Source organism: Olea europaea, unplaced genomic scaffold (genome assembly GCF_002742605.1).
Source record: "Olea europaea var. sylvestris unplaced genomic scaffold, O_europaea_v1 scaffold807, whole genome shotgun sequence".
Taxonomy (NCBI): Eukaryota; Viridiplantae; Streptophyta; class Magnoliopsida; order Lamiales; family Oleaceae; genus Olea; species Olea europaea.
The window spans coordinates 135,912-149,163 of NW_019266506.1; the positions used below are offsets into that span (position 1 = coordinate 135,912).

The following is a 13,252-nucleotide window of genomic DNA, read 5'->3' on the forward strand; positions in this document are numbered from 1 at the left end:
AGATGATGACGTATTGTGATTGGTCTAGAGGGTAAAATTCTATTTACCCAAAATTCTACTATACTAAAGTCATACTTTAGGAGTAAAAATATAACCCTTTCGCCTTACTAGGGCTAAACATATATCGGGAGGAAATAATAACCAGAGGAAGGGTTGGAGCAGCTTGGTGATGTAATAACCATGGAGGAGGGTCCCTTTGGGGAAGGAGTAAAAGTCATGTGGGAACCTGGAAACCAACAAGGGCACAACCTGCGATTTACCTCCACTAGTCACTGAAGGGCCGGGGGCTAGAGGTCCAGGATTTAGTCCGGCTAAGCTGGGACACCTGGGTTATCAAAAAAAATATATATATATATATATATATCGAGAGGGAGCCATACAAACCGAGTCAGAAAAAAGCCCATTTCAGAGAGAGAGATGATACCAGTACCGGTGGGAGAAGAAGTCGGCCCGAAACTCGCTCGACTTCTGTACTTCGTCGGCGCCGGATGTATGTATTTAACATTCTGAACGAATTTCTTCAATTTTTATTTTGGTGGTCTTAAATCATATGTATCCGCTCGGAAAAATCATGCCCTTTTTTATTGCAGTTTTGTGCACTGCTGCGATTAACAAGTGGAGAGATTGGGAAAGAAAGTCTACGATTCAAAAGCAACAACAGTTTAATGGTCAAACACTGAAAAATCAATCAAATGGGGTACAAAAAGCTATTGAATAAAAACGATCCCCCCCCATCCCACTTTTTTCTCTTTTTGATGAGGGGGTTCTTGATTTTCAATAGGCCGTTGCTGTTAAATAAACAATTTGATGATTATTCAGGTGGACAAATTTTTCAATGTAGTAAGTGGATTTAGACTGTACATGGTTTCTTCTTGTTTCTGATGTATGGACCAAATTGTTTAGGATTTCGTGATTACAAAAGAAAAAAAAATGGTTTGTTACTATTGTGTTATAGTTTATGGATTGCATAAAACCTGTAAGAGAAACCTTTTGGTATAGAAGATAATGTGATCTATTCACTGTGGATATGGTGAACTTCATTACTACATTTTTTTTAGCAATGCACTTGTGACTGTGTTTGTGTTTGATTACATTTATTTTCCATGGAAAATATCAGTTTTTCACCCAAATTCCTACTTTGAGTGATTGATTGCTATTTTTTTCCATGGAAAACATTTTTCAACTTTTGAAAATATGCCTAATTTTCCTTGTTTTTAAGGAAAATATTTTCCTTGGGTAGAGGTGGTTTTTATTTTCCACAAAAGATGGAAAATATTTTCTTTTTAATGTGATATTTTCCATGCCAATCAAACACACTGTAATGACTTGGGAACCCTCCCCTTACATGTAAGTTTTAAGTCTAAATTATACTGAATGGGGTTTTAGCATCTCAAGCAACATGAAAATATTTTGCAATGCCAGCTGCCTTGATGGACTTCATTGTATGTAAATCTTGACATTTCTGATAATTTGATAATATAGTAGGGCAAATAAGAGTTCTTTATTGGTATTGCATGAATCTCATGGTCCCTAGGTCTTCAACTTTGCCACTTGAGCTACATCTCATTTGCATATTGTAGAGAATTTAGAGATTAGGCAATGTTGTTGATAAAGATTCTGCTTAAACATGGTCCATGGATTATTTAGTGTAGATATAATTATGATGCTATCTGTCAGGTTCTTGGTTTTTGATATTTTATTTTTCTAATAATCTTTCAACCATGGTAGCAAGAAAATTTTCTTGTTTATTTCAAAAGCACAATGGCATGAGGAAGATTGTTTTGTCAATTTGGTTTCGTTTTGAAATGCTGATAAGACCCCAACCTTTGAAGCTGTGATTCTTACTCGTGAGATAGGAATTAAGATCTGAAAATGTAACCGAGAGCAATTGAAGATGTAGGAATTAGAAAATAATCCTTTATTGCAACTGAATAATGGAAATACAACCCTCAGGCAATTCGAGGGGCCTGGATTCCCTCCTAACAGAAAGACTCACTAAAACAATGCCTACTTTTCCCCTTTCCCTCCAAGACCCTTTTATAGACGTTTTAATCTACCACTATTACTCTTTTACCCCCTAGCTACTGGCTTACAAGAATATTCTGGAATGAAAGTCGACAAGGCCGCCTTGTATCCTTCTTCCCTCTTCTTGCGTAGGTGAATCGTATTGCGGGTCTATCAAATGCCCTTTTAACAATTTACGGGAGAAGCCATTGAATAGTTCTTAGGGCTATTTTTCCACCCTTTTAGTGAACTTCGAAATCATGATGAAAATTTTAATTAGATATACATTCTTCCACCGCTTAAGGCTATTTGTGCCTAGGTGGAGAGTTTGGTTTTGACTCCTACCATTAATTGATTCGAAGTAAAATGGGAGTTGGGAGTCATATCGATAGCCTTATCTCAAGAAGAACATTTGGAATAGACGTACATTGGATATCATTGATGGTTTGGGGCTTTCAGCTTCTTGATACATAATTGTGCTGTTAGTATCTTCTCTAACCTTAGATTTTCCTGCTGCTAGAGAGTTATGAATGTGGATGGCTGCACTTTGGGCAGACAGATTCATATTTCTTTAGCCACCCCCACCCCCCCCCTCCCCATTTCCCCTCTGGGTTTTGTTAAACATATAAATTTTTAGTAGATCTTGATTGAATTTGATGAAATGTGGGGTCGAACAATTGATAAAAATTGTGAGTTTCATAAAATGTGTTATGATTTGTTGGAGCACATCTTTTCATGTATTGCATATGTACCTTGTTTTGTGAGATTGTCTACTTGTATTTCCAAAGTAAATATTTTAAATTTCCAGATTTCCCCTTGAATTAACATAAGTATTTTTTATACATTAATTTTTAATATTTTTTTCAAACTTCTTAACCCACTACAAAAATTAATTCAGAATAGAGATAGTTTTCTAATTTGATCATTAAAACGAAAAGTTTTAATTAACTTACTAAAAGTGAAAACGTTAACTACCCACAGACCAAAATATTACTCCTCCATAAGGGGAGGCATTTTTTCCTCCCTAACCTATAGGAAATATAAAAAAATAATATTATTTGTAGTTATTTACTATCGCAGTCGTCCTACGTGATGCATTTGTGGTGGTTAATAATTTGATATATGAGGCAAAAAGAAAATTATCATATTAATACATTAAATTACAAATCGTCATATGAGATGTCATGTAGAGCGATTATTGTAGTGAACAATTATAAATAGTATTACTGAATATGAAAAATCTACATCTAGAATAACATATTCACAATTTTTCAATTACATAGCAAAACTTATCATTCTTTACATTTTGTCCATCAAATGACGGATTGTCATTCTCTTTAAATAAATAAAAAATAATGAGTAAAATAATAAACTGTAAATGGTGTTTCATAATCTTTGAAAGAGTATAAATAAACATCACTTAAATAATTAAATACAAATATACATATCAAAATTATTTACAAGAATTTCATCTTCGCCAATCAAACTCCCCCGTCCATCCTCGTCAGCACCCACTTCATCACCTTCAGATGGGTGATTCTTACTCACAGTTTTGGTTGGACTAAGAAGCGCAAGGGTGAGTTGGATCTAGTTTGGAATTGTAGTACGAAGATATGTATTGTAACTCTACGGGTCATGGCCAGTCCATTTGGTATAAAAAGTTATGGGCCTCGGATGGGCCGACCTCTATTTGGGGCTCCATCTGCCCAGAGTCCAACTTCTTGTGGCTGCAGTCAAGGTGACATCACTTGACTATATATGAATATTGAGCATCATCGCATCCCTTGTGACCTTACGACTTGCAGAACATACACAATAAATTTCCTTGCCCTTTCGACATCACAAGGTACATAAAAATCCGCATCACAAGGTACATAAAAATCCGCAAAACAATTGTTTCAGCACCGCACAACACGGCGATTTCGGTTACCAATGGTGTGAACTTCGAGAAAGTTTGAACGGCTTTCAAACAGAAAATATATTTTCCGTTTGAATCACTATAAAAAGATTAACTAATGAAGTTTATACAACATTTGAATTCCAATTTAATTGCAACTCAGGCCATGATTGATAAGGTCTTTAGAAAGTTAAAATTTGCTTTTTAGAATAAGAATCTGTTTAGATATTTTTCTAGAAACGCTCTAATTGACTATACGAACTTTTAGAGACAATTAGCATAAGATATCTTACTTAGACTCTTTTCTACATGAAGTTGAAATCCTACCGAATGGGCTGTAATATAATTGAGTTTTGCTACACGAACATAGAGAATGATGTTGGGAATCTACTTATACATGCACAGCGAAATTTAAAATAATTTTCGATTCCCACCAAGAATCGCCTTTGTGTTTAGATAGAAATTGTGATAAGATTGTACCTTTTCCAGATCTGCAATCCTTTTGCTTTTCTTTTCGTTCCACAACTTTGATTCGCCACCACAGCTGTCCAATTGTCCAGCCTCCAACGGTGATCCACACAGAGAATATGATTGCAGCCTCTAGGGTTTTCTCTTGTGCCAACAAGAATAATAAAAACCTTAATGGACCTCAAACCCTAATTATGTATTTATATAAACCCAAACAGGCTCGGCCCGGTCCGGTCCAATAATTAATTAATCCAATTAATTAAACCCGGTCTGTGAATTAATTAATCTAATTAATTAATTCGAAAATATAAATAACAAATCCAATTAATTAATTTATCCAACGATTGTTAAATTAACTAATTGGCAATTTGCAATCTTCCAATTCTCTTTTGTGTGTGACCCATTAGGTTCCCGACCACGATGCCTAACGACGTGAAATATTATTTTGATCTAATCAAAATTGATAAATTAAAACACCCTTTTAATTTATCGTCAATTCACATTCGCCGTCCCTGATTGACATCTAGCAATGTGTCAGGGCAATACATGTGACGGGAAATGTCACGTGGTATGACAAAATCAAATTCGTTCGTTTACCGTGAAACTATAATCCCTTCGTCAATATGATCCGATCAATTACGAGATATGGAGTTGTGTCAATCTCGATCATCGATCATATCTTTCACTCCACTATTAAGTCAATATAAGTCAAAAACTCATTTTCGACTTATGAGTACACCTTGGCCAATGATTTCATCATCGACTTAATTGAATGAAACGCAGATCATAATCTCCTACTATCTAAGAGTGACGAATCCTTTATTGATCAATCACAACCTTCATACGGTTCTTGACGTACCCGAACGATATCGTATTAGCGGCCCTTTTCAGAGCAACATCCAACACCGCCAAATTATGACTGTCCTCATATAAGGTACTATGACGACCTCAAGTCAAAGGACCAATTCCACTACCGAACGTTAGAGATTAACCACCGACACTCCGATAGTTATCCATGTGGAATCTCTCGACGGGTCTCCAATGTTTTGTTCTATAACAAAAATATCCACGTGTTCATTTAAGTGTCACCACACTTTAGTTTGTGAGATCAGCTACTTACTTCACAAGTAAGAAATGCCACACGTGATGGTCTATCCGTAATAATGATATCCGTATCTCGTTATTACTTACGACCACGGATGATTTAAGATTCAATCAGATGTAATTTGTATCTCACAATCACAACTCTTTGTGATTAACAAATTACAAATATTTGAATCCACGGACTCTATTATTTATTTAATTGTCTATTAATTAAATAATAGATCTGCCATTTAATTGCATTAATTATCTATAAAAGTATTTATGTCCAAAGTTGATTGGACCTAGGGCATAATACTTACAAATGACATAGGGAATGATCGAACACACATAGATGGGATTGACATTTTTTAATTCACGTGGGATTCACGAATGATGTGAGGGTTGGTAAATCGAGATGTCAAAATTTTCGAGCAAACCAGCTTTATTCAATGTAATTTTACATAACACCTATTTGATAGAAATTAAAATTTAGATTTTTATCAAAATCAAAATTAACAATTAATTTTAATCACACATTTTGTAGGATTCACAATTTTTCAACCATATATTTTATTAAGTTCGATAGAATCCGGCTAAAACTGTGGCCAATATATATTATTTCTTTAGCTAGCTGAGCTGCCAAGAAACCAGGAAACTACCAATCATGTTCTTACAAGTCAGCTCCACGCGCCACCGCTAACAGCAGCCTTACTTCCCTTAAAAAGCCAGCTGCCCAACAATAAACCCTTCATCTCACTGCCCACGCCCTCACTCAAACACGCTTGAAGTTTTCTAGCAAAATGAGTTTTCAGCGATTCCACGACACGTGGTTTGAGCAGCTCCGCCACCTGGTGCACCAGCTAAGCCAAGCCCCAAGACCACCAACCACGGAGGAGGACTACCACCACCTCCACCAGCTGGTCAACAAGGTCATGTCCCACTGCGCTGAGTACTACCGAGTCAAATCTCTCGCCATCAAGCAGGACGTGCTGTCCTTCTCCACCGCGCAGTGGACCACCACGCTTGAGCGCTCTCTCCACTGGATCGGCGGGTGGCGACCGACCACCGTCTTCCACCTTGTGTACACCGAGTCCAGCATCCTTTTTGAGTCCCGTGTGGTGGACATTCTCCGCGGGTTTCGCACCGGCGACCTCGGGGACCTCTCTCCCGGCCAGTTCCGTCGTGTCAGCGAGCTTCAGTGTGAGACTGTGCATGAAGAGAATGCAATTACCGATGAACTCTCCGAGTGGCAGGCATGCATTCCTTAATTAATTAATCATGATACCTAAATTGATTAAAAGTAACACTGTGTATATGTATTATATAACTTAATTAATCATTGCTTATAATTCGTTTAACTTAGTATTAAATTAATATTATTGTTTAATATGTAATTAATTTATTTTATTTTTGTGGTGATTAGGATAGTGCAAGTGATCTAGTGGGATTATGTGGAGATTTTGATGAGAAGATGGAAAGACTAGCAAGAATATTGAACAAGGCGGACAGCCTCCGGCTGAAGACTATCCAGACGGTGGTGGAGCTGTTGACGCCGCAACAGGCGGCGGAATTCCTGGTGGCGGCCGCCGAGTTGCACTTTGGAATTCATGCATGGGGTGTTGAACAAGATCGTCAAAGAGGCAACGCATGAATTTTAGAAATTAATATTCTCAAATTATGTTTTAGAGTACGTCACAATTTGTATGTTCAGATTATGGTTAAATCGAAATATATTTAAGAAATTTACCATTCTTAATGTTAAGTACTTTTTTGAGATAGCTTAAAAATTTGTCATCAAATCAAATGCCAATCTTTCTTTAAATTGTTAGTTACTAATCACTTTTCCACGTATAATCATACATTCTTAAAAATTATTTTTCGAAAATATCAACGCCATTTGTTGGCCAGTGCTGTCTCTTTCTTTAGTTAGGGCAAAATAGAAAGGTGATGACGTGTTCTATGGAGAATCGATGCATGCATGCATAGGGACACCTGTCAGTCTACGTGTAGGCTTCTCCGCAGTAGTAACAAGATCATTGAATAACAGTAAACCTCAATTTTAATTAACAATGCTATTGACACTGACAATAAAACCACTTGACCAGGCTTAGAAATATGAGAGTGAAGATGAGTGTTGTTTTAATTTTTCAAACTCTGCGTGAACACGTCCCATTTGAATTTGAATCTGAATTTGTAGCATGATTGGATTACTGAATGGACATTATCGCTTGTAGGTTTATTTATTATGGTGAGATTTAATTCCGTTAAAATTTTATTAACTAAATAAAAAATTAATTTTTTTGATAACCCATTAATTTGTAAAAGATTAAGCAAATGATAATGTACACAAAGCCTACTCTTGAAGAAAACACAACACGTACGAGACCCTTTTTTTTTTTTTTCCTACATCATGTTGTCTAAAATGAAGCTATGATATTCTTGAAAGTATAGAGCCCTTGTTTATTTTCGCTAAAAATTAGATTTTAGTAGTTTTAAAAAAAGTGATAAAATGTGCAGGGATCCATAAAATTATTTGTTATAAATGAGTTTTTGAGAAAAATAAATTTTAAGAGATAGGACCAAACCGAGGAAGACTTTTAACGTTGTAGAGGTTAAATACAACTATACAAGGTTTTCCTGAATTGAAGGCTCAAAATGCTTCTAAGGTTGGATTCTGTTTTGAAGATTAGAAAACTAATTCCATCTTTACCAACTCTTAGCCCCTGTTTGAGCCACATTATTGTAAAAATGAGAATGAAAAATATAATAATTATGTCCCCCACACAAGAAATAAAAAGTCAAATATAATGACTTAATGTGATAAATAATAATCATATTTTTCATTTTAATGAGAAAATGATGAGATTCAAACAGGGCCTTAATCTCGTTTGCTTCAAGCAAAGTCTTTGATACATACATACATACATATGTATGTATGTGTGTGTATATATATATATATATACTTGCTGAAATTCTAAACACATCACCCGAAACCCAGAATGTTATTGTTTGCACTTGAAGATTTTCTGCAATCAACCCATAATTCATACAAGAAACAGCAAAAGATTGTAATATTCTTATTTTCACCAAGAAAACATCCATGTTTCACAAGGAAAGCCAAATCCATAGTCCAGAGTTCTAACAGTTGAGCATAACAGCGGTTAAATGAAAAGGACACAAGGGTTCATGTGGACCATCACTTTAGTACTCGAACTGACAATGAAAGTGCAAGAGATTTGACTTCCCTCCCCGTTGGTTTGTTACTTCTTTCCTCGCAGCTTCGCTCCGAGAGCCCTCTCGAGTTTAGAAATTATCTGCTGATTTGGAATAGCCTTTCCAGATTCATATTCCTGGATAATTTGCGGTTTCTCATTTATCATCTGCCGAGCAAGCCAAGAATTGCGAGGTTATGAGAGAGTAAATTATATGAACAAACAGTAACCTGCTTCATTAGTCTGCTTGTGTGCCATGAGCACAAATGTGTGTTCTTGGCTGCGGAAATAGAGAGAAGACTCACCTGAGCAAGTTGAGCTTGTGTCAGTTTCTTGTCCAATCGAGCTTGCATGATGGCCCTTTTCAATTCACTAGGAACCTTCTCATCTGAGACAAATTGACAAAAAGAGACAAGCGCCAAAGAAGGTCACCAAATGAATTTGAGATTTGCATTTGCATAGGAATAAACTTTTATTATCACAGCAAGTTAGGCACCCTAATGCCTCTTACCTTAAAACAAAAAAGCCAGATAATTTAATTACAGGAAAGAGAGTGAAAAAAGATTGAAGAGAAAACAATTTTTGGTACTCAATCAGCAGTGTTGAAGAGTAAAGGCGCTCCATCAAATGTGGAAGCATGAAGGAGACATGTATGATTATCTCTTAACACAATAGGACCAGTTAAATGCTGTAAAATCAACTTACGTGCTAGATTATCTGTCTCCTCATCAAGCTTCCTGGTGTTCAAAGTGGTACTACTTGAAGCAGCCCTGTTTGTGCCAGCATTTGCTGCAGTGGAGCATAAATTTAATATTTCTAAACAAATCAAGAGCTAGCAGAAGGCAATAAAAGCTTCACCCCGTAAAAGGCCTACATTTCTCTCTCACTCATGGTCCATAAAAAGATACTCTAAAGTACTAAATGACTTAGATACAATCACTGAATCAGCACAACAACAAAAAAGGAGAGACCTCGGCTATTTGAAATGGCCACCAACACATGTACAAAGGGCATGACAGATAATCAGAGCCAATCAGTTTAAAATGCATTAGATATAATCATATTGTCGATGTCAAAATATTTATTTGACACTTAACAGATGAAGATGTAAATGGAAATCTATATCAATGTCTACAAGATTTCTATGTTTGAGTTTGCTGAAAGCTCAAACGGGGTGCAATAATTTTAGGAGAGTTTTTGTTGTGTATGTGTAGATATCCCCGTTCTAACGATGAAAAGGCTTTTTATAGATGCAGACAAGAAAGGTGGTGCACTCTCCTCTTGGTTCCTCTACATGCTTTGAGTGCTGTCCGAGGCATGCTTCTCTGCCAAGAAAGCACTCTGCAAGCACTATAGCCATCAGGAGTCAAATTCTAGGCTTTCCAGAGTTAATGCCAACTGGATGTCGGTGTTGATCCCTCCGCCATACCTCCTGCAGATGTATAGATGATAACTCGGTCTCAGCTGCACTGACGACCTTGTGAATCTTTTGTTCTATTGAGGATGAAGTAAATGGCAGGTTGTCTTCTAACATAATTGATAATACTAATGAAGATGTTACTAAGCGTTACACTGTCATTATACTTGGCAGGTTGACTTAATGTGGCGCAATTGCTCTCTTTTCCTAGCAGTCAGTTCCCTTGTTTTTGGTCTACCTACCCTTAGCACTTGCCAATTAATCCAATGTCCATGATGGACACACCTATTCTCAAGAGGACAGTTCCTTACTGGTCTTTGGCACCTCTTTGCAAGGGAATGAACTCATTACCGTAACCAAACTAAACTTTTAAGAATGTGCATAGAACATAACTATCCCAGGATCAACATGATCTTTACCCAGTTAAAACTTAAAACTAGATACTGCAGCACAGCAAGAAATGTGCCCATCAACATTGTCTCTGATAGATGCACATGAGGAGGTTTGATCAAATAAAAAATATTTCCATCAGAATCCCATTTTGCATTGATACACTGGTAATAGACCGCAGCTTAAACAAAAATTCCAAAGCCAACTCTAAGGCTATGTTCCGTGGCACCAAATTAGGGCATAAAATGGAATGAAAAAAAATTGCATTCAAATGCAATTCCCTTTTTTCTTTTTCCTAAAGAAATTGTAACTGCCAGGCCCCAATTGAATGTGGTTAAAACTAGCTTACAGTACTGTTTTCACTCAAACCAGTCAAGAAATGAATTTTTCGTGATTAGAACTTAAATCCATGATAATCTCAGCATTTGAATTCCAACATAAAGTTTAAATCAAAGATCAGACGGAGGACACATAGAGTATCAAATTATGATAAGATAAATATTTACACCACCCGTGAGTCCATGAATAAACTATATTTGAAGAATAATTGCAAAAATGATGAATAAAAAGCACATTAAATGACACAAAGGACCTGAAAACCAGCTGAATAAGAAAAAACATGTGCATACACTTCGATAAATAGATAGATAATTAGGAGAAAAAGGATGAAATAAGTAACTCGAGCTAAGAGACGGAAAGTACGCAACTCGCAAGACTCTTATTTATTATTTTTCTTTTTCTTTTATTTTTATATATATATATAAATTTTATTTTTATTATTTTTATTTTTTTGCGATGGAGCTGCTATACAACATATTAAACCCTAAATCGTATAATTGCGAGGATGTAAATTCAAATATATAACAGAGACATACACTTCTTCACGGTTTCGATCTCGGCGCCGGAACGGCGAGCGGCGTTGACGGCCTTCTCATCCTTACGAGCAGCGGCAGTTGGAGCCTTCTTCCGGATGACAACCGGTTCCCAATCCTGTGCGATTCCTGCCATTTTCTCTACTTTGCCTCTCTCCTTTTCAATGAAAAATATCTGTGCGCTGGTGACTTGGGCTAGGGATTGACTGTTGAATGGCATATGGTTTGGTTGGGTTAATTACGCCAATAGTCACTGAACTTTGCAAAAGGTTTCTAATGGGTCACTGAACTTTCCAACCCCTAAACCACCTTAGAGCCACCACTTATGGACCTCCAAAATCCACCATCCGGCCACTTTGGCCGCCGGATCGACATACCACCTTGAAGTTCTCGCTTACCTCTTTGCCACCCATCTAAGCTTCAGTCATAACACCAATCGATTTGATCGAAAATTCAAGCCAAAATGGGATGACCAAGCACAAAAATGGCCGGAAGTGTTAGAATCACCACTTTTGGACCACCAAAACTCCACCTCTCGGCCACTTTGGCCGTCGGACCGACATACCACTTTGAAGCTTTCACTTCCCTCTTCGTAACCCACCCAAGCTCTGGTCATAACACCAACCGATGTGGTCGAAAATTCAAGCCAAAATGGGTAGTCGGAAGCACAAAAAATGGCCAAAATTTTCATTTTTTTAATGTTCCAGGCTGCCCATTTTGGCTTGGATTTTCGCCCGCATCGGTTGGTGTTATGATCTGAACTTGGGTGGGTTGCGAAGAGGGAAGTGAAAGCTTCAAAGTGGTATGTCGGTCCGACGGCCAAGGTGGCCGAAGGGTAGAGTTCGGTCTGACGGCCAAGGTGGCCGAAGGGTAGAGTTTTGGTGGTTCAAAAGTAGTGACTCTAACACTTCCAACCATTTTTTGTGTTTGGTCATTCCATTTTGGCTTGAATTTTCGGCCAAATTGATTTGTGTTATGGCCGGAGCTTGGGTGGATTGCGAAGAGGGAAGCGAGGGATTCAAGGTGGTATGTCGGTCCGACAGCGAAGGTGGCCGGAGAGTGGATTTTGGTGGTTCATAAGTGGTGGCTCTAAGGTGGTTTAGGGGTTAGAAAGTTCAGTGATTTCTGAGAAACTTTTTGCAAAGTTCAGTGACCATTTAGGTGATTTTTAAAGTTCAACAACTTCTGGGAAATATTTTGCAAAGTTTAGTGACCATATGGTAATTTTTAAAGTTCAGTGGCCCCTTGAAAACCTTTTGCAAAGTTCGATGACTATTGGCATAATTAACCCGATTTAGTTATAGGGCTAATTAAATATGGTTACTGAACTTTGTCGTACTTAATATTCGAACTTAAAAATATATTTTAATGATCACTAGACTTCGTCAAATATTATTATTTCATAATTAAACTTAAAAATGTATCTCCATAATCACTGAACTATGCATCGTGTTACTCATCCATCACTCAAATGAAAAATATCCGTTCAGTTTAATAAACGGCTTCAACTTGAGCAATGAATGGATAACACAGTACATAGTTCAGTGACTATTAAGATACTTTTTTGAGTTTAATTATAAAATAATAACACTTGACGAAGTTTAGTAAGTATTAAGATACATTTTTAAGTTCGATTATTAAATAGTAACAATTTCCTTTTTACTCAAATTGACATGTGAAAGAAGAATTTGAAGAAAATGAAGGGAAAAATGCTCTATTTTTTTTTTTTTTGTATATATATAGTCTCCATCACAATGAAAATTACATTTGATTTTTAGATCAATTAGTATCAGTTCATCATAACTAGAACTTTGTATAAAAAGATTGAAACACAAACAGTAGTAACACTAAAACAAAATGATAGAGAAAAATAAAAGAAAATACAAAAATGTTCAAATTAGTGCCAATA

The 13,252-nt window shown here is 36.6% G+C and overlaps 3 protein-coding genes across 3 annotated transcripts; 2 read left to right on the forward strand and 1 right to left on the reverse strand.

Moving 5' to 3' along the window:
- Positions 1-359: 359 nt before the first annotated feature.
- On the forward strand, positions 360-1,026 carry LOC111391587. The gene is made up of 2 exons (XM_023016835.1): positions 360-490; positions 591-1,026. Exons 1-2 carry the CDS (start codon positions 418-420, stop codon positions 716-718), a joined length of 201 nt encoding a protein of 66 aa, XP_022872603.1. The 5' UTR covers positions 360-417; the 3' UTR covers positions 719-1,026.
- A 5,127-nt stretch (positions 1,027-6,153) lies between these two features.
- Positions 6,154-7,155, forward strand: LOC111391608 (protein DOG1-like 3). The gene is made up of 2 exons (XM_023016855.1): positions 6,154-6,705; positions 6,876-7,155. The coding sequence occupies exons 1-2, from the start codon at positions 6,253-6,255 to the stop codon at positions 7,101-7,103; spliced, it is 681 nt and encodes a 226-aa protein (XP_022872623.1). The 5' UTR covers positions 6,154-6,252; the 3' UTR covers positions 7,104-7,155.
- Positions 7,156-8,481: 1,326 nt separating this feature from the next.
- On the reverse strand, positions 8,482-11,543 carry LOC111391586 (multiprotein-bridging factor 1a-like). The gene is made up of 4 exons (XM_023016834.1): positions 11,347-11,543; positions 9,370-9,453; positions 8,970-9,052; positions 8,482-8,832 (listed from the first exon to the last, which is right to left on the reverse strand). The coding sequence occupies exons 1-4, from the start codon at positions 11,477-11,479 to the stop codon at positions 8,713-8,715; spliced, it is 420 nt and encodes a 139-aa protein (XP_022872602.1). The 5' UTR covers positions 11,480-11,543; the 3' UTR covers positions 8,482-8,712.
- Positions 11,544-13,252: the final 1,709 nt, after the last annotated feature.